Source organism: Salmo salar, chromosome 28, assembly GCF_965601325.2.
Source record: "Salmo salar chromosome 28, fSalSal1, whole genome shotgun sequence".
Taxonomy (NCBI): domain Eukaryota; kingdom Metazoa; phylum Chordata; class Actinopteri; order Salmoniformes; family Salmonidae; genus Salmo; species Salmo salar.
The window spans coordinates 24671891-24694224 of NC_138318.1; the positions used below are offsets into that span (position 1 = coordinate 24671891).

The following is a 22334-nucleotide window of genomic DNA, read 5'->3' on the forward strand; positions in this document are numbered from 1 at the left end:
AATGATCAGTCTATTTTTAATGGTAGGTTTATTTGAACAGTGAGAGACAGAATAAGAACAAAAAAATCCAGAAAAACGCATGTCAAAAATGTTATAAATTGATTTGCATTTTAATGAGGGAAATAAGTATTTGACCCCTTTGCAAAACATGACTTGGTGGCAAAACCCTTGTTGGCAATCACAGAGGTCAGACGTTTCTTGTAGTTGGTAGGTTTGCACACATCTCAGGAGGGATTCATACATTTCTTTTTGACATAATAAAAGTGGCCAGTGATTAAAATTCAGTATCTTTTGAATGAGTTATCCACATTGCGAAGCTTTTTTATAATCCTGGCTTTTATTTTGAAGGTTGGATTTACCATACCATATGGCGTCATCGTTTGTGCTGCCTGCAGAATACTAGTGAAGCTCTTATATGGACGAAACAGCTTGGATTCTAGAGCAAAATAAATGTCTGTGTTATTCAATGATGTTGAGAAATGAGAATGATAACTATTTGTGGTAAAGTGTCAGATCGTACGACTTCTAGAAAATAGTTTCATTTTTATTGGAGAGGAGGTAGTAGCGGAAAAAATCCTATTGTCTGCGCACTGCATACTATTTACTATGGCGAAAAAGTCAACTACGATACATCTATGGACTATTTTACTTTCTACCAGTGTTGGCATAATTTGGGAGAATCTGGCCAGTGGTAAGTTGAAATGTAACAATTTTTGCGGTTTGGAGGACTTTGAACAACTCTTTCTGTCAATAGTTAATTATGTCTTTGATGAAAATCAACTTCTGTTTTTCAAGCAATTCATTGTCGATGTTTCATTGTTGTTCATTTTGAAACTTGAGTTTAATATTTGTTCGATTGTAAATTAATTCCATAGAGTGATTTCTTGTGAGCATGTATTTATTTGGTAAACATTTTGAAACATACATTTACATGTATCCTTAGTGGGGGTTACAAAGGGTCTATAAATTTGTCAAATTTTAAAAGTACTTGTTTATTACCTTAAAGATAAGCCCCCAGTACTCAATTGTTTATGTTTTTGTTTTCATTGGACAAAAGTAGTTGTTCTCATCAAATATCTTGAACACTTCAAATTGGCGTATAGAAATCCAATGCTATTTGCACATAGGAAATCTCATGGGATCCATTTGTTTATGTTTTTGTAGGGGCCCCTGAACACTCTCTTATGGTGTTACGTCATCCTACAGAGTGTAGCTTTAATCCCAGCCTACAGTATATACTTGTCGGGCTTTTATAACGCCAAATCCAGGTGGTACTGATTTAAAATAGCCTGGAATGTATATGACCTCCCTGTAGCATCCAATGCAACTTCTGAAGGATTGTAAATCTGACCAGTTACTTGGAATGCACAAACCTGTAGGGCAGCCCTACACTCCAATGTGCCGTTTTTGTTTCACTGCAGTGTAGTGTTTTGATGTATTGTTAAGGGTTTCGCTGATCAGTGATGTCTGCTTGACTCTTTTAGGGACCTATGGTAAGGACAAACGTTCAGTACTGAATAGATTAATCCCTCTTTTATTCTCCTCCTCTCATGTTTAAAACCAGCCGGCTCCAGACCTCGTAGGGTAAGAGTTGAGTACCCCTGAGTTATAGGATGATAAATACTGTATACGAGAGTTTTGGTGCAGGTACAGCCAACAAGCGCTAGCTAACGTTAACCACCTAGCAAATGTTTTTAAATTTAAATTTAATTTTTTACAAATCAATTCTTGCAGTCACAGTATCGATATAAAAACTACACAAATAATATTTCGATGCTCTACTGTATCGATTTTCACCCGCTTCTCTAGGTTTGTCTAGGGTATGTAGCCTACGACACCGTTTGTGAAGAGGAGAAGTGAGAGAACAGGTTTGGCCTTTAGACTCTGGCATCACTAACAAAGTGGATCATTGCTTCCAGGGAGGCAGTTTGCTTCCTCTGATAACAGATTATTTTAACTCTGAACTGCTGGTATTCCCCCCTTCCTCTCTGTCCCAGTGAAAGCTGGTGTCAGTTCCCTTACAAACAAATGTATGAGCTTACATTTATTTCACTTTTGAAACCATATTTTCACATGTATACATTTAGAGAATCATATTTTGAAATGTATACATTTAGAGTTGACATGTTAACACCACCTTTTCACATGTGAGGAAATTGCAGTTTCACATGTTAAAAACATTCACATGTGAACATCTCAGTTCACATGTAGAATTGCAAGTTCATTAGCAGTTTCATTAGCAGTTTCATTAGCAGTTTCAAAATCTGGGGTTGAAATAATGTTATTCTCCTCACATGTGAAAAGATGTTTCCACCTGTGGAATTAGGACAGTGGTGGAAAAAGTAACCAATTGTAATACTTGAGTAAAAGTAAAGATACCTTAATAGAAAATGACTCAAGTAAAATACTACTTGAGTAAAAGTATAAAAGTATTTGTTTTGAAATATACTTAAGTATCAAAAGTAAAAGTATACATCATATCTAATTCCATATATAAAGTAAACTAGACGGCACCATTTTCTTGTTTTTTAGCCAGGGGAACACTCCAACACTCAGACATCATTTACAGATAGCCAGGGGAACACTCCAACACTCAGACATCATTTACAGATAGCCAGGGGAACACTCCAACACTCAGACATCATTTACAGATAGCCAGGGGAACACTCCAACACTCAGACATCATTTACAGATAGCCAGGGGAACACTCCAACACTCAGACATCATTTACAGATAGCCAGGGGAACACTCCAACACTCAGACATCATTTACAGATAGCCAGGGGAACACTCCAACACTCAGACATCATTTACAGATAGCCAGGGGAACACTCCAACACTCAGACATCATTTACAGATAGCCAGGGGAACACTCCAACACTCAGACATCATTTACAGATAGCCAGGGGAACACTCCAACACTCAGACATCATTTACAGATAGCCAGGGGAATACTCCAACACTCAGACATCATTTACAGATAGCCAGGGGAACACTCCAACACTCAGACATCATTTACAGATAGCCAGGGGAACACTCCAACACTCAGACATTATTTACAGATAGCCAGGGGAACACTCCAACACTCAGACATCATTTACAAACAAAGCATGTGTGTTTAGTGAGTCCGCTAGATCAGAGGCAGTAGGAATGACCAGGGATGTTCTCTTGATAAGTCTGTGAATTTGACCATTTTCTTGTCCTGCTAAGCATTCAAAATGTAACGAGTACTTTTGGTTGTCAGGGAAAATGAATGGAGTAAAAAGTACATTATTTTCTTTAGGAATGTAGTGAAGTAAAGGTTTTCAGAAATATAAATAGTAAAGTAATGTACAGTTACCCCAAAAAACAACTTAAGTAATATATTAAAGTATTTTTACTTAAGAACTTTACACCACTGAATTAGGGTGACCACATCTAAAAAGCCCAAATGCGGGACAAGGGAACGATTTTGTGTGACATTCACAGAACAGAGGACAGAATAATTTTTTTGGGGGGCAGGTTAATGGATGACGTTCAAATGGCGACATAGTTCTGCTGTATGAAGGTCACTTCCTGTTAAAGGGGCAATCCTCAGTTGTAACTTTCCATTTTGGACTTGTAAATTAATGATATGTACCCATAGATCTTTTAAAGAATATAATGTATAATGTAAATTCCTCATGAGTGTATCCCATCAGAACCCAAAATATAAGCTTGTTTTACTCCAATGTTTGTAAATAATGTAAATGTAAACAGTCACTGTATAGCCTAAAAGCATGTTTAAACTATCATTTTGATATTATGGATGGTCAGTCCTTGCATCCATAGCGTGGAGTGGTTGAGTGGTTGCATTTCTCTAGCCCCATCCCTCAGCTTTTTACTGAAACTGTGGTGTGGAGAACACTTTGTTCATGTTTCAATTAAGGATTGCCACTTTAAACACCTTTAATAGAGTAATAGTGATATTATATGGAGAAATCCTCTAGTGAGGGAGTTACTTTTGTGTCAATAATACCAAGTAAAACTTCTAAAGTCGAGAACTTAATTCTTAGCATTGCAAACAAACAGAATGATCTTGAAAGCAAAACAAAAACCCCAAAGTATGGATAGCAAAACAAAAAATTGCATGGAAATAATTTCAAAATGCGAGAACAAATTAATTGTAAATGGATGCAAAAACTATTTTCCAGTGATTTTTCTTTAATGATAATGTGACTAAATAAAACACCTCCCTCTTTCCTGCAATTTTCCCTATCTTTGGTTATGTAACCCTGGCCGTTGCTGCCTTTTTTTCCAGTTCCATGTTTTGGCACATTCATTCTAGCAACATAGCTACTGCTGGTTTGCCTCAGAAGCTAAGCAGGGTTGGTCCTGGATGGGAAACCAGATGTAGCTGGAAGTGGTGAAAATGAACATGTAACAAAAAAAATGTCACATGAGCAAAAGACTAATTCACCAGGAAAAGTACATGTGAAACTTCACACGTATCTGAAAACCACATCTCTGACTTGTGTGAAAATCTCAACTAATAAACATCTATATTTTTTTAACATGAACATTTTCACGTGATTTGTTCACACGTGTTCACATGTCTGAAAACGAAAGGTGTTTTTTTTTATGTTTTTTTTTTTGTTGTTGTAAGGGCTAGCCTGGTCCTATATCTGTGCTGGTTGTTGAACTATGACCATCGGAGTTTGCAAGACAGCAAAAACAGATCTGGGACCAGGCTAAGTAGCAGTAGCCTGTCTTGAGATTTTATAAGGATATTGCCATACACATATTTGCTTCGTCCCATATCTGTTTTTTGCTGTCTAGGCAAGACTGTATAAACAGATCTGGGATCAGGCTATATGAATATTACTTCGCTGAGATATCCAAGGGAGGACCAGGAAAAGTATTGAAATACTCCAGATATTTGGGAGATTCCTCTGCTTACACTGTATGGTTCCTCCCTTAGCACAGGGAGAGGGAGAAACAAATGCAGAGTGGTATTGAATATCAAATTAGCTGTTCCACCCCCTCCTATACAGTCTCAATACAGTTTGTTTCCATTTGAGTTAGGCTAATCGTGGTGGCTTTAATCATTTGAGTAGTTCTAACTCTGTGCGCAAAATACTAAATTTAGGGAACTGAAATGTTAGTTTCAATTGCAGATTATTCTCCAATCCCCCTGTGACGTTATTTTGTGTTTTTTGTTGTTGTGAGAAATACAGTATATAAAGTTATTGACTATTGATCTAAGGTAGGAGAAATGACAGAGATGGTCTATAATATTGTAACAGGCTTTGGAAATGACCGTCCCTTCCTGCTCACATACAGCTGAGCATCATGGGAGTCCCTATGTTTACCGTGTCTCTGGAGGACGTGGCCGTGGCGGGGTCTCCCCCCACATGTCAGGACGCCAGGGTCGGTCCTCCAAGCCCACTGTACCCCCCGAGACCCTCATCGTACCAGCCCATTCCCCGAGGGTCCACCTCAGCCAGGACGACATCAGGAACCTGAGGTTACTATCTATCAATCACTTGTTTGTATTGTTGTTGTTGTAACTTTTGTCTTGTTGTCTTTTTTTATTATCATTAGGTAGATGTTATTTGTTTTACCATTCTGAACCCCTTTGGGAATAAGTCTTTGTATTAATCAATGCGTGAGCTATCCTCTGAGGTTTAAATCACATCTTACTGATGAATGTTTCATTTGCAACCGTAAAATTCAACAACATTTAACTCAACTCAACTTCCATTTCATTCAACTCAATTTGATTCCATCCAGGTTCAAGCCTACGGTGGGGTCGGTGCACCTATCCGAGGGCCACGAGGCAAAGTTCAACTGCTCCATCGACATCCCTGACGCCAACCTGGACCTCACCGTGCTGTGGTGGAAGAACAACATGGAGCTGGCTGGAAACCTGCAGGTGGTCATCAACGAACTACAGACCGTTACACACGGGGTCATGACCCTGCTGTCCACCGTCAGGTAACTGTAATGGGAGGACTTGGGTGTGAGCAGGGGACATTCATGGCAGACACAGCATGTGAAGAAAAGAGCATTTGGATACTTAGATCCTTGCAATTTTTTGTAATTAAACTGCCAAGCTTTCAGTTACAGTCGACCTTTGTCAGAACATAGAAACACAAACAATGTGACACAGAGAGTGCAATCAGTATTATAAATCAGGTGGTTCTGAAATGTCTGGATTGCTAAATTTCTCCACTACTTGTGTGTTTCAGCATAACTCATGTGCAGAGAGCTGACTCTGGGGACTACCGCTGTAGACTGAGAGTCAGTGACACAGTGATAGAGTCCCAGCCTATCAGCATCCAGGTCGAAGGTGAGTCCCAACATCATACGAGTGCTTCAAATGGATGACAAGGGTTTCCATGACTGGTTCTTATATACTGTGTCTTTTAGGTGACCAGTTTGAGCAAGACGAGGCGTAGATTCACTGATCTTGATCTTAACAAGTAGTTATTTGTAATGTAAGGTGATTCTGCACAGCCTGACTGCAATGTAGTCGATCTCAAACATGTACTCTGTCTGTGTGTGTTTTTAGGTCTACCAACGTTCACAAGACAGCCTGATGACAAGAACGTAACTCGTAACAGCCCCTTTAACCTGTCGTGTGAAGCAGTGGGTCCCCCGAATCCTATCACGATCCACTGGCTACGCAACGGAGTGCGTGTGATAGGGTACATTACCTCCTCCCCCAGCAACTACACTGTACCAGGTGAGAGAGACACACACACATGCACGCACACACACGCGGGCACATGCACAGATGAGCACACGCACGTGCGTATACATGCACACACATATGCACACACATATGCACACACATGCACACACATGCACATATGCACATACACACTCATACGCACATACACACACACATGCACACATTTGCACATACACACACACGTACATATACCCACATATGCACCTACACACATGCACATACACACGAACATGTACATACACACACATATGGACATACAATCTCTTGCTTTCATATGAAGTATTGAACTGGCAGCCAATATTATCTCAGTACCACTTTCTGGGTTTCACAAAGAGTCTGGAGGTGTATTGGATTGTTCTATTGCTCCATCATCTTAGTTTGCATCCCAAATGGCACCCTATTCCCTATCAAGTGCACTACATTTGACCAGAGCCTCTGGTCTAAAGTGGTGTACTACATAGGGAATATGGTGCCATTTTGGAGATAACCTTAGCCTCTCTCCTAAGACCTAGAAAACCTCTTAAAATTAAAAAAAGTGGATTTCCACACCGCGCGTTGCCCATTTTGCTAAACTTTGAATTCAGGTCATTGGCTAATACACAGACGTAGATTGAATAGGGATCTTAGCGACTCACCTGCATCTCTCCTTTATAACACCACAAATGTACTGTAAGTCATGTTGTATTTTGCAATGTTGAGTTGGGTTTTCTGGCATACAAAATCCCCTAGGTCCTAAAGAAAATGTGTGCATAGGTCTCTTAAGGGAAATGTTTTGTTCTGTGTGCATATTATTAAGATTTAAACATTTTTCCCCTTATTATTAAATTACCTTGTTATTTCGTTAAAATTAATTGTTTAATGTGAGAGAGAGAGAGAGAGAGAGAGAGATGAGGTAAGACCAAAAGAGAGTATGAGGACCAAGATAGATAGATAAAGAGAACGTAAGACTGAGATAGAGAGAGGAAGTAAGACCAAAAGAGAGTATGAGGACCAAGATAGATAGATAAAGAGAACGTAAGACTGAGATAGAGAGAGGAAGTAAGACCAAAAGAGAGTATGAGGACCAAGATAGATAGATAAAGAGAACGTAAGACTGAGATAGAGAGAGGAAGTAAGACCAAAAGAGAGTATGAGGACCAAGATAGATAGATAAAGAGAACGTAAGACTGAGATAGAGAGAGGAAGTAAGACCAAAAGAGAGTATGAGGACCAAGATAGATAGATAAAGAGCACGTAAGACTGAGATAGAGAGAGGAAGTAAGACCAAAAGAGAGTATGAGGACCAAGATAGATAGATAAAGAGAACGTAAGACTGAGATAGAGAGAGGAAGTAAGACCAAAAGAGAGTATGAGGACCAAGAAGAACTTGTGTTGTGGTTTATGGAGGGAATACGGTTTCCTCATATCGCTGAATGTCCAGGCAGTCTAGCACATTTGGTTGGTTATTCATAAGCGATGGTAAAGGACATTCATGTCAGTGTTTGTGTGTGTGTTTATCAGTGTAAAATGTGCAGAGCTGTGTCCTACTCAGCTGTAGCAGAGATGTGTTGGAGGTCTGAATACTGTGATGTCACTCTGTCTATCTACAGTCTCAGCATCTGTCTCTCCCTTTCTCTCTTTCCCTCCATCTCTTTCTCTCTCCCTCTACTCTCCATTTTCCTCTCTCTTTTTGTCTCTCGCTGTGTCTCTCTCTCTCTCTGCCCTATCCCACTTTCTCTATTTCTGTCCTGCTACCACAGAGAGATGTATCACCATGTTCACTGTAACTGTGGGCCCCCCGAGTTACAGTGCTGAATAGCTAACCACTTCCAACTGGACTCGCTCTAGCTTTAACAATGTGTCTGTCTGTCTGTCTGTCTGTCTGTCTGTCTGTCTGTCTGTCTGTCTGTCTGTCTGTCTGTCTGTCTGTCTGTCTGTCTGTCTGTCTGTCTGTCTGTCTGTCTGTCTGTCTGTCTGTCTGTCTGTCTGTCTGTCTGTCTGTCTGTCTGTCTGGACTGTATACTAAGATAATCATGTTGGTTATTGGGGAAAATGGATCCTTTCAGTTAGTTTGGTGGGGAGGAATCTGATATTGTCAAGGGTCAAGATAAGCTTTTTGTGCAAGGAGAATGTTTTGTGTGGTTTGATGAATGGGAATGTGTTGCGTGTCAAGGCCAGTGGTGCCATGTTTTACTCCATACATTTTCCTTGACCCCCAAAAGTACTCGTTACATTTTGAATGCTGAGCAGGACAGGAAAATGGTCCAATTCATGCACTTATCAATCGAACATCCCTGGTGTTGGTGTGCCCCTGACTATCCGTAAAAAAAAATACTGCTGTCTGGTTTGCTTAATATAAGGAATTTAAAATGATTTATGTGTTTACTTTTGATACTTAAGTATATTTTAAACCAAATATTTTTAGACTTTTACTCAAGTAGAATTTTACTGGGTGTCATTTTCTATTAAGATATCTTTACTTTTACTCAAGTATGACAGTTGGGTACTTTTCCCACCACTGGTCAAGACTGAGTAGAGCTACAACATTTTGGCCTGGAGATTTACTAAATTAGTTATGATTTGAATCCTGGACTGACAGAGTGGGGACTGCAGCTTTGAAACGCTCCAAAATACCTAAAGGGGCCTTAATGATTAATTTGTAATAAATATCTTGAAGCTGAGCAGTGTTGTGAGCATAAGACTTGAAGTTACCTGCCTCCGTTAGGTTCTCCCACAGATAAACACCTGTCTTCAATGTGAAAACATAACATTGGCTCTATGCAATTTACAGCAGTTCATTTTCTTGGTGACCTGGGGCCAAGCATTCTTTATTTTTTCTTTATTTTTTCTTTGGAGGGGGGGTAGATCAGCTTTAATATTGCAGATAGATTGTGGGTCCTATCAAATTGTTAGGTGGGGACATTGTTTCCAATCCCCCATATTTAATTGTATTTTATTTTTACATATATTTTCCATTGAATTTATGAATCTAGGGCCTCCCAAATGGCGCACTGGTCTAAAGCATTGCCTCACAGTGCTAGCTGTGCCATTAGAGATCCTGGTTTGAGTCCAGGCTCTGTCGCAGTTGACCGCGACCGGGAGACCCGTGGGGTGGCGCACAATTGTCCCAGCGTCGTCGGGGTTAGGGGAGTGTTTGGCTGGCAGGGATGTCCTTGTCCCATCATGCTCTAGCGACTCCTGTGGTGGGCTGGGTGCAATGCACGCTGACACGGTTGTCAAGTGTACAGTGTTTCCTCCGACACATTGGTGCTGCTGGCTTCCAGGTTAAGCGGGCATTGTGTCAAGAAGCAGTGTTGTGTTTCGGAGGACGCACGGGCTCTCAACCTTCGCCTCTCCCGAGTCCGTACGGGAGTTGCAGCGATGGGACAAGACTGTAACTACCAATTGGATACCATGCAAAAGGGGTAAAAATAATTCATGAATCTTTTGAGCTCTGTGGTTTGATTTAGGGTCCGGTACTGTTCAGTTTATATATATATGTTACCCCTTGGTAGTGTTATCAAAAAGCACTGCATTGATTTTTACTGCTACGCACACGATACACAACTTTACATTTGTGTCACCAGTAGTCCAGACACAGTGGTGAGTTGTAGGGCCTTTAGTAGTCCAGACACAGTGGTGAGTTGTAGGGCCTTTAGTAGTCCAGACACAGTGGTGAGTTGAAGGGCCTTTAGTAATCCAGACACAGTGGTGAGTTGTAGGGCCTTTAGTAGTCCAGACACAGTGGTGAGTTGTAGGGCCTTTAGTAGTCCAGAAAGAGTGGTGAGTTGTAGGGCCTTTAGTAGTCCAGACACAGTGGTGAGTTGTAGGGCCTTTAGTAGTCCAGACACAGTGGTGAGTTGTAGAGCTACTGGCTGGGAGGTGAAGGGTGGAGGGTTAGAGGCCAGAGTTGTGTTTTTTTCCAGCATGTGCTGTGTGTGTGTGTGTGATGGGGGTTGAAGGGAAGATGGACAGATCGGGGGATGGCTCCCTGGACAAAGGCCTCATTCACAGGATGGCCCACCACCCCGCTCTGCTTTACAGGGAGGGACTGGAAAGGGGAGCTGGCTGGGGACTGGCAGGCTGGCAGGGTTTACTTACATCCATATCTCTGGATGTTACGGGTAGCCTCTCCTCCCACTAACACTGAGCAGTTTCCTTCCCTTTTCTGACTCGATTCTGATTGGGCCTGTTCAGCTTTTGTTACTGGGGTGGTAGCCTACTGTTGTTACAGGTAGCCTTTGCTCCCTCAAATTCTAACCATTTTCCTTTCTGTATATTAAAGTCCAGTTAGCCACTGTTCTCTCCCAGAACAATACATGTTACATAATGATTTACAAACCTAGTCCCCAGAGGCACATTACAGGGTCAGACCATGGCCACATTACATGCCCACAATCTCCTCAGAGCACAAAGGGAACCAATGTGTTACAGTGATGGAATGGAATAGGCTACTTTAGTTGAAAATGGAAAAAGACATTGGGGCGAAATGTGATGCATTGATATAAAAAAGAGCTGAAGTGTGTCCCCCCAAGTGTACTCTTTTTGACCCACCCAATGGAACCTGGTCAAAAGTAGTGCACTGCACCATATAGAGAATATAATGCCATTTGGGACGCATACTGGGTTATATGAGGTTGTTCTGCAACCAGGTCAGTTCAGCAGTGAAAGCCTGGTAGAATGGAACCATAGAAATAGAATGGAACCTTGCCAAACCTGATAATTACACACTGTTTGTTGGACTTGGAACCGCAATGCAATACTTCCAGGGCTAGTTACAGAGAGATCATACATTTGGCTCGCTGGTTATAGAGAGATCATACATCTAGGCTTGATTGAAGTTGCCTGACCTAATCGAACCAATAGAATAGTCGCAAAAGTGCAAATCCCTGCCCATTTGGCACTCTAGGCAGACTAAAGCAAATGCTAAAAGTATTTGAAAGATTTCAAATAGTATTGGAACCCAGTTTCGGCTCACTCCACCCACTCACTCTCTCTATGCATTTACTGTAATCCACTAAACCAATTTCAATGTTGTTAGCCTCTTAGTTGGAATGGTCACTTGCAAGTCTCAAGAAATTCTGTTTTGAGCTGCAGGAGTTGTCTAGGACAGCCACCAATAAATGGTGTCGGTGTGAAGAGCAAGTGTCTGACCTTTGCTTTGTGTGTTGTCTTTTTATTAAACTTTTTATTAGACTCTTTAGTACTCATTGATCTGTGAGTTGGAAGGCCCTCTGAAAGATGCTGTTAATTCTCTGGATGTGACCCACATGGCACCCTATTCCCTTTATAGTGAATTACTTTTGACCAGGGACATACAGTGGGGGAAAAAAGTATTTGATCCCCTGCTGTTTTTGTTTGTTTGCCCACATACAAAGAAATGGTCAGTCTATAATTTTAATGGTAGGTTTATTTGAACAGTGAGAGACAGAATAACAACAAAAAAATCCAGAAAAATGCATGTCAAAAATGTTATAAAATGATTTGCATTTTAATGAGGGAAATAAGTATTTGACCTCTCTGCAAAACATGGCTTAGTACTTGGTGGCAAAACCCTTGTTGGCAATCACAGAGGTCAGACGTTTCTTGTAGTTGGCCACCAGGTTTGCACACATCTCAGGAGGGATTTTGTCCCACTCCTCTTTGCAGATTTTCTCCAAGTCATTAAGGTTTCGAGGCTGACGTTTGGCAACTTGAACCTTCAGCTCCCTCCACAGATTTTCTATGGGATTAAGGTCTGGAGATTGGCTAGGCCACTCCAGGACCTTAATGTGCTTCTTCTTGAGCCACTCCTTTGTTGCCTTGGCCGTGTGTTTAGGGTCATTGTCATGCTGGAATACCCATCCACGACCCATTTTCAATGCCCTGGCTGAGGGAAGGATGTTCTCACCCAAGATTTGACGGTACATGGCCCCGTCCATCGTCCCTTTGATGCGGTGAAGTTGTCCTGGCCCCTTAGCAGAAAAACAACCCCCAAAGCATAATGTTTCCACCTCCATGTTTGACGGTGGAGATGGTGTTCTTGGGGTCATAGGCAGCATTCCTCCTCCTCCAAACACGGCGAGTTGAGTTGATGCCAAAGAGCTCCATTTTGGTCTCATCTGACCACAACACTTTCACCAGTTGTCCTCTGAATCATTCAGATGTTCATTGGCAATCTTCAGACGGGCATGTATATGTATTCTTGAGCAGGGGGACCTTGCGGGTGCTGCAGGATTTCAGTCCTTCACGGCGTAGTGTGTTACCAATTGTTTTCTTTGTGACTATTGTCCCAGCTGCCTTGAGATCATTGACAAGATCCTCCCGTGTAGTTCTGGGCTGATTCCTCACCGTTCTCATGATCATTGCAACCCCACGAGGTGAGATCTTGCATGGAGCCCCAGGCCGAGGGATATTGACAGTTCTTTTGTGTTTCTTCCATTTGCGAATAATCGCACCAAATGTTGTCACCTTCTCACCAAGCTGCTTGGCGATGGTCTTGTAGCCCATTCCAGCATTGTGTAGATCTACAATCTTGTCCCTGACATCCTTGGAGAGCTCTTTGGTCTTGGCCATGGTGGAGAGTTTGGAATCTGATTGATTGATTGCTTCTGTGGACAGGTGTCTTTTTTACATGTAACAAGCTGCGGTTAGGAGCACTCCCTTTAAGAGTGTGCTCCTAATGTCAGCTCGTTACCTGTATAAAAGACACCTGGGAGCCAGAAATCTTTCTGATTGAGAGGGGGTCAAATACTTATTTCCCTCATTAAAATGCAAATCAATTTATAACATTTTTGACATGCGTTTTTCTGGATATTTTTGTTGTTATTCTGTCTCTCACTGTTCAAATAAACCTACCATTAAAATTATAGACTGATCCTTTCTTTATCAGTGGGCAAACGTACAAAATCAGCAGGGGATCAAATACTTTTTTCCCTCACTGTAGAACTCTGGTCAAATGTAATGCACTATATAGGGAATGGGGCGGCATTTGGGACTTACTTACAGTCTCTTCTCTAGAAAGGGAAGCTGGATGCAGTCGTTGGCTGTTATTTACTAGATTTGGCTCTTTTCACTGTTGCCTGAAATAGACAAACCTTGGTTTGCCAAAAAAGGCATTTCTGCTCTATAAAACCAGTATCATAAACTGAGTAACTCTCTCTCTCTCTCTTACTTTTTCTCTCTCTTTCGCTCTATCTCTCTCTCGCTTTCACTCTCTCTTTCACTTGCTCTCTCTCTTTCTTTCTTTCTCTTACGCTTTCTCTCTCTCTCTCTCACTCTCTCTCTCTCCCTCTCTGTGACCATACACTGGCTTCTCTACAGCCTATCTCAGTTTGTAATGGGAGGTTTGTTTATTTGTCTGTTTGAAGAACTTCAAGCCTGCTGGAAGTATTTAGTAACTCTGAGGGAAAATGAGAGAGATCATGAGACTTTGAGAGATGTCAAAACTTTGATCATAGTTTTACCAAAACGTAAGGTTTTAGTTTATAAAGGATTTGTAGGTATTTATATAGACCTCATACTGGACTTAGGAGGTAAGCTTCTGTACTTTTGAAACTCACTTGTTTAAAATGTCAATATTTGACTGCCGTGATAACTGAGTGACAGGCTCCATACCCTGATGAGACAGATGTGGCATTATGTACTACACTCTTAGAAAAAAAGGTGCTATCTAGAACCTAAAGGGTTCTTTGGCTGTCCCCATAGGAGAACCCTTTGAAGAACCCTTTATGGTTGCAGGTAGAACCATTTTGGTTCCTGGTAGAACCCATTTGGGTTCCATGAAGAACCATTTCTACAGAGGGTTCTTCATGGAACCCAAAAGGGTTCTCCTATGGGGACAGCCGAAGAACCCTTTTGAAACACTTTTTTCTAAGAATGTACATTACCCATAATAGTCTGCACATCATGTTTCTACTCCTCCTTGATATTCAGAGGAAAGTAAACAAAACTAGAAAAGGTAAATGTCCTGAAGAAAAATGTGTGTACTTGCTTCAGCAGTCTAAAAGGCTGTTGTATGGTGGTGGTAGAAGTTTCAATTGGTAAAGGCTAATGTAGAATCACACTGAGGGTACACTACAAAACAGATTCATTAGATATTCAGAAAAATGAAAACAATAACAAGCCAAGCTGTTTCCAGTTCCAGTCAGCTCTCGTGGGCAGAGCAAGCAGTGAATTGTGGAATGGTTTCTGAGCTTCGAGGCAGAGCAAGCAGTGCATTGTTGTGGAAAGGTTTCCAAGCATGAAACACTGGACAGTGTGGAAAAAAACAGCAGCACAAAAGGGACATTATATGGAGCAGGCCTACGCTGGGCAGATGCAGGGTTTGAACACTGCTCCTGTGTGGTGGTAGCCAGGAGAAAGAACTCAGGCATTGAGAGAGACACCATTGGTCCAGTATGGACTTTAGTAGAGCAGAAGCGGTTGCAAAGTGGAAAGATTCAAAAGTTTAGTTTATTGTTGAGGTACTGCCATTATCTAACCTGACACTTATCTAACCTGACACTAGGCCTATGTTTTGTCAAGGATGATTCAAGGATGATTCAAGGATGACAAACCACTCAAACCTCTCACGTCAATAATTCTTTTTAGGCCTACTCAGGACTAAAGCTCTTCCCCCTGTCAAGCTGACACAGCTTTCATCAGTCTTTTTCATGGTCTAACACTTTACCCACTACAGTACATGTAGTCCTGTATTCTGCTAATGGTAAACTAGTATTAGTAACATTCACTTTCAGGCGGTAAGTGGAAGGGAATGAAATTAAAAAGTGGCTTGTATCACATTGTTTGACATGTTCATTTTGCAGCTGACACAATATGACAGTTGGTTTCTGTTTGTGTGGTAGTTGGTAGAGGCATGAACGTTATCAAGACCTTGACTTACTTTCTATTGCATTTCAGTAGTTACTGTACTGTATGCCCATGATAAATGCATTGTTTGTAGAAGTTTCAATTTAAATATTTCATTGGTTGAGTTCACAAAGTTGAACTTAAACTACTCCACCATACTTTTATTTGGTTATACACAAAGTTAAACTTTATACACAAAGTTAAAGCATTATCATTATAAAATCTGTTCCATTACCTTGTCCTTCGGTACAATTCAGTTAACATGTTCTGCTGTGTTATGTTTTCGTCTATAGGTGTGGACAAGTACACCCAGTTCAGCTGTGAGGCCCACAACCAGAAAGGTGTCACTACTTCCAGGGAAGCTAACGTCAACATTAAAGGTAATGTGGACTCCAAAGTCTCCTCCCACACTTTGAACTATTTGAATATGATAACATGGACAGGGGAGATCATCCTAGATCAGCACTTTGTGAATATGGGCACATTCAGGCTGTCTGAGCGGTAATAGTGCCCTAAATCTCAGTGCGTGGTGCCCAGTAAGGCAGCCACGGTGCTTCTTGGTGAGGCAGCCACGGTGCTTCTTGGTGAGGCAGCCACGGTGCTTCTTGGTGAGGCAGCCACTGTGTTAGGTCGCTGCTCTTTGTTAACTTATGGATTGCTAATTGGGCTGTATTTATTGCTGTATGGGGATTATGTGGATTTTATTTAAGCAATAAGGCACAAGGGGGTGTGGTATATGGCCAATATACCACGGCTAAGGGCTGTTCTTATGCACGACGCAACGCGGAGTCCCTGGATACAGCCCTTAGCCGTGGTATATTGGCCATATACCACAAACCCCCGAGGTGCCTTATTGCTATTATAAACTGGTCACCAACATAATTAGAGAAGTAAAAATACATGATATACTACAGCTGGCAGCCAATCAGCATTCAGGGCTCGAACCACTCAGTTTATAATCGTCAATATATTCTGTCTGTATATTCTGTTTATTCTGGCAGCACCATTTCAGATCAATTTCCTAGTACATGTAAATGTACTTGGCAAATAAAGATGATTCTGATTCTCCTTCTCTCGTGATGATGGATTGTGTTTGGTATGTTTGCAGTGCTTCCAGCTCCTGTCTCTGAGGTCACAGTGATACAACGTGAATCTAACAAACTAGTTCTGAGATGGACCCCTGGACACGATGGATTCTCCCCACTCACTACTTGCCAGATCAGGGTAAGCAAAGCTCCACACTCTCTGCCTAGATGGTGTATGATGACACAGAGAGACTAGCCTTGCTACCCATCCACATCGCTCCAGCCAAACGCCACGCCCTCTAACCATCAATCAATCAAATGTATTAATAAAGCCCTTTTTACATCAGCCAATGTCACAAAGTGCTATACAGAAACGCAGCCTAAAACCCCAAACAAGCAATGCAGATACATGGTGGCTAGGAAAAACTCCCTAGAAAGGCAGGAACCTAGGAAGAGACCTAGAGAGGAACCAGGCTTTGAGGGGTGGCCAGTCCTCTTCTGCCTGTGCCGGGTTGAGATTGTAACAGTACATGGCCAAGATGTTCAAACTTTCATAGATGACCAGCAGGGTCAAATTATAATAATAATCACAGTGGTTGTAGAGGGTACAACAGCTCAGGACCTCAGGAGTAAATGTCAGTTGGCTTTTCATAGCCGAGCATTCAGAGTTAGAGACAGCAGACACGGCAGAGAGAGAGAGTCGAAAACAGCAGGTCCGGGACAAGGTAGCATGTCCGGTGAACAGGTCAGGGTTCCATAGCCGCAGGCAGAACAGTTGAAACTAGAGGTTGACCGATTATGATTTTTCAGCGCCAATACCGATTATTGGAGGACCAACAAAAACCGATACTGATTAATCGGCCGATTTTAAATTTAAAAAATGTATTTCTAATAATGACAATTACAACAATACTGAATGAACACTTATTTTAACTTAATATAATACATCAATAAAATCAATTTAGCCTCAAATAAATAATGAAACATGTTCAATTTGGTTTAAATAATGCAAAACAAAGTGTTAGAGAAGAAAGTAAAAGTGCAATATGTGCCATGTAAGAAAGCTAACGTTTAAGTGCCTTGTTCAGAACATGGGAACATATGAAAGCTGGTGGTTCCTTTTAACATGAGACTTCAATATTCACAGGTAATACATTTTAGGTTGTAGTTATTATAGGAATTATAGGACTATTTCTCTCTATACGATTTGTATTTCATATACCTTTGACTATTGGATGTTCTTATAGGCACTAGTATTGCCAGTGTAACAGTATAGCTTCCGTCCCTCTCCTCGCTCCTACCTGGGCTCGAACCAGGAGCACATCGACAACAGCCACCTTCGAAGCAGCGTTACCCATGCAGAGCAAGGGGAACAACTACTCCAAGTCTCAGAGCAAGTGACGTTTGAAACGCTTTTAGCGCGCACCCCGCTAACTAGCTAGCCATTTCACATCGGTTACACCAGCCTAATCTTGGGAGTTGATAGGCTTGAAGGGGTGGGTATAATTTGTGGAACGTTCCAACAGGAATCTGTTCCAAAAAACGTAAAGTAAAGGTTGCCAACCAACAACGCATACAAAGTAGCAACGCATACAAACCTAGCTAACTAGCTGCCGAATAGGCATCAACTCACCACGTAGCTTATTCTTAATGTTTGTCCATAGGCAACCAGAGTGAGGACAGACATTTTTCGGAATAAACGTGATGAGTGAAAAACGCAATGAAATAGACCACTCCCTACCCGGTATCTTATTCTGCCGCTATACAACTTTGTATGCGTTGTTTTTTGGCAACCTTGTTATTTACGAAGTTTTTGGAATAGATTCCTGTTAGAACGTTCCACAAATGATATTAAATTATAGTTGATAGGCTTGAAGTCACAGCGAAGAGCTACTGGAAAAACGCACGAAAGTGCTGTTTGAATGAATGCTTACGAGCCTGCTGCTGCCTACCACCGCTCAGTCAGACTGCTCTATCAAATTATAGACTTAATTATAATATAATAAACACACAGAAATACGAGCCTTAGGACATTAATATGGTCGAATCCGGAAACTATCATCTCGTTTTTTCTTTCAGTGAAATACGGAACCGTTCCGTATTTTATCTAACGGGTGGCATCCCTAAGTCTAAATATTCCTGTTACATTGCACAACCTTCAATGTTATTTCATAATTGTGTAAAATTCTGGCAAATTAGTTCGCAATGAGCCAGGCAGCAAAAACTGTTGCATATATCCTGACTGCGTGCAATGAACACAAGAGAAGTGACACAATTTCATGTTAGCAGGCAATATTAACTAAATATGCAGGTTTAAAAATATATACTTGTGTATTGATTTTAAAGAAAGGCATTGATGTTTATGGTTAGGTACATTGGTGCAACGACAGTGCTTTTTTCGCAAATGCGCTTGTTAAATCAACACCCGTTTGTCGAAGTAGACTGTGATTCAATGAGAAATTAACAGGCACCGCATCGATTATATGCAACGCAGGACATGTTAGATAAACTAGTAATATCATCAACCATGTCTAGTTAACTGGTGATTATGTTAATAAGATTGATAGTTTTTTATAAGATAAGTTTAATGCTAGCTAGCAACTTACCTTGGCTTCTTGCTGCCCTTGTGTAACAGGTAGTCAGCCTGCCATGCAGGCTCCTCGTGGAGTGCAATGTAAGGCAGGTGGTTAGAGCGTTGGACTAGTAACCGGAAGGTTGCCAAAACGAATCCCCGAATCCCTCCTGAACAAGGCAGTTAACCCCCGTCCCTAGGCCGTCATTGAAAATAAGAATGTGTTCTTAATCTGACTTGTCTAGTTAAATAAAGGTGTAAAAAATTAAAAAATTGGCAAATTGGTGGCCAAAAATACTGATTACCGATTGTTATGAAAACTTGAAATCGGCCCAAATTAATTGGCCATTCCGATTAATCGGTCGACCTCTAGTTGAAACTGGAGAAGCAGCACGACCAGGTGGACTGGGGACAGCAAGGAGTCATCAGGCCAGATAGTCCTGAGGCATGGTCTTAGGTTTCAGGTCCCCCGGGAGGGGAGGGAGAGACAGAGAATTAGAGGGAGCATACTTAAATTCGCATAGGACACCGGATAAGACAGGAGAAATACTCCAGATATAACAGACTGACCCTAGCCCCCCGACACGTAAACTATTGCAGCGTAAATACTGGAGGTTGAGACAGAAGGGGTCGGGAGACACTGTGGCCCCGTCCGACGATCCCCCAGGACAGGCAGGATATAACCCCACCCACTTTTCCAAAGCACAGCCCCCACACCACTAGTTGTATATCTTCAACCACCAACTTACCATCCTGAGACAAGGCCGAGTATAGCCCACGAAGATCTCCCCCATGGCACGAACCCGAGGGGGGCGCCAAACCCGGACAGGAAGATCACGTCAGTGACGCAACTCACTCAAGTGATGCACCCTTCCTAGGGACGGGATGGAAGAGCACCAGTAAGCCAGTGACTCAGCCTCCGTAATAGGGTTTAGAGGCAGAGAATCCCGGTGGAGAGAGGGCAGAGACAGCAAGGGTGGTTCGTCGCTCCAGTGCCTTTCCGTTCACCTTCACACCCCTGGGCCAGACTACACTCAATTATAGGACCTACTGAAGAGATGAGTCTTCAATAAAGACTTGAGACTGAGTCTGCGTCTGTCACATGGATAGGCAGACCATTCCATAAAAATTGAGCTCTATAGGAGAAAGCCCTGCCTCCAGCTGTTTGCTTAGAAATACAAGGGACAATAAGGAGGCCTGCGTCTTGTGACCGTAGCGTATGTGTAGGTATGTACGGCAGGACCAAATCGGAGAGATAGGTAGGAGCAAGTTCACGTAATGCTTTGTAGTTTAGCAGTAAAACCTAAACATCAGCCCTAGCCTTAACAGGAAGCCAGTGTAGATAGGCTAGCACTGGAGTAATATGATCAAATTTTGGGGTTCTAGTCAAGATTCTAGCTGCTGTGTTTAGCACTAATTGAAGTTTATTTAGTGCTTTATCCGAGTAGCCAGAAAGTAGAGTATTGCAGTAGTCTAACCTAGAAGTGACAAAGGCATGGATTAACTTTTCTGTAACATTTTTGTACGGAAAGTTTCAGATTTTTGCAATGTTACGAAGATGGAAAAAAGCTCTAATGTTTCTTCTCCACGATGAGTCGGGATTTAATCTCCTACCTGATGACTTCTCGAATGCGAACACATTCAAAGCGTTTTGAATGGTCCCAGAAACCGATGGGTTGGGCCAGAGCCTGAACACGTGGGTAAAGCACAGTTTCGGAAATATTCATTGGCTTTGATACTCGCTGATGGATTGTTTGGTACAATGCCCCTCACTTTGACGTCAGCAGAGAGGACTTCTAGGATTGCAGTCTGACTGAATACATGTTGTGATAAATAAAGCAGAGGAATTCAATTCAGTATGAGTCATCAGGGAACAGAGAGATGGCACCAGCTCAAATAAACAACTTGCTGATAGCATCAGTCAGTTGTCAATTCAAACAAATGTTTATCAGTGTTTATTTGAATCCCTGAATAGGGTTAATTAGTGTTGTTCCTAAACCACTTTGTGATATCTTTGCACAAATGTATCTTTTTATAAGAAAATTCTGTCCTGAATGTCTGTCTACAGTAGGCTATATATTTTTCTAACCTATATTTTTCCCTGTGCTCTCTTCAAGGTGAAAGAGGTGAGCCGAAGGAGAGGAGAGGTCAGGCTGGCTAGGATAATCAACACTACAGCTCCTCCGTTCCAGAGTGATGTCCCGGGGTTACAGGCCATGACCTGGTACAACATGAGCGTCTCCTGTAGCAATGAGCTTGGGCATTCACCAGTCAGTACCTGGGTCCAGAGCAACACTACAGAAGGAGGTGGGTAACATCTATGGGCCCGGGTAAAAAGTAGTGCACAATGTAGGGAATAGGGTGCCATTTAGGACATAGGCCCATTGTCTTTGAGCAGGTGCTGGACATCAACACATTTTCAATACAAGGTGAAAATAGACTCTGTACACTGGATTCTATGCTCCCATGTGAATTATTGGTGACAATGTTTCAACCACATCATGATCCGCTATACTGCAGCCAGGACATGGGTCAGTTTGGAGATTTCGGTAGTGTTTTCATGCATAGAGAATGCATAGATCGCAGGAGCAGCCTGTCCAGGTCCTTGCCTTCTTAAGACTGCATACATCATATGCACTTTCCTGTATGGGATTCTGTAGATCCTGTGTTAGGTCCTGCCTCTGTATAAGATGCATGGCTGTGTGTTGTGTTATTGTAGCGTGGGGGGATCCAAATTGTTGTTTCACTTCACAAAAGAGAGCAATTCAGTTTGGATCCGGGCTAGTTTTCTTGTCCCCTCATCCCATCAAGTATTCAGAAATCAGTTTAATTTCATTGATCAGAAATTGTTAGAAGTACAGTACATACTATATTTTGCATGACAGGGGTTCCTAGTGAAATGTGCGTCACATCCAGAATATGTCTGATATTATCTTTGCATATCTTCCTGAGAGGCCACATAGGAAGCAAAAGCAGGAGTGGTCTCATGGAGAAAGCACGCAGTTCATCGTGTATGGGTGGGGCTGCTTCTGACTTCCTCTCTAAACTAAAGCCGCTGTTGGGGATATTTTAGTCTACAGATCTGACAGGAATCTTTCCATGCTGTAGGAAACATCAGAAGTGGTTGGCCCGAATGTGGCCTCATCTCAGTCATTTTCTTTGATGACGAGACATATTGAAAATAATGTCTTATTTGTTTCATTACCTCCTATATA

The 22334-nt window shown here is 41.8% G+C and overlaps 1 protein-coding gene across 1 annotated transcript in view; it reads left to right on the plus strand.

Moving 5' to 3' along the window:
• The first annotated feature begins 380 nt into the window (after window positions 1-380).
• Window positions 381-22334, plus strand: part of mertka (c-mer proto-oncogene tyrosine kinase a) — a 41413-nt gene continuing 19459 nt past the window's right edge. Inside the window, exons 1-8 of the mRNA XM_014179999.3 lie at window positions 381-691; window positions 5301-5484; window positions 5751-5954; window positions 6209-6309; window positions 6532-6705; window positions 15816-15902; window positions 16631-16746; window positions 21237-21426. Coding sequence (XP_014035474.1) covers window positions 607-691; window positions 5301-5484; window positions 5751-5954; window positions 6209-6309; window positions 6532-6705; window positions 15816-15902; window positions 16631-16746; window positions 21237-21426 — 1141 coding nt within the window. The 5' untranslated portion in view covers window positions 381-606. The remainder of the gene's footprint in view (window positions 692-5300; window positions 5485-5750; window positions 5955-6208; window positions 6310-6531; window positions 6706-15815; window positions 15903-16630; window positions 16747-21236; window positions 21427-22334) is intronic.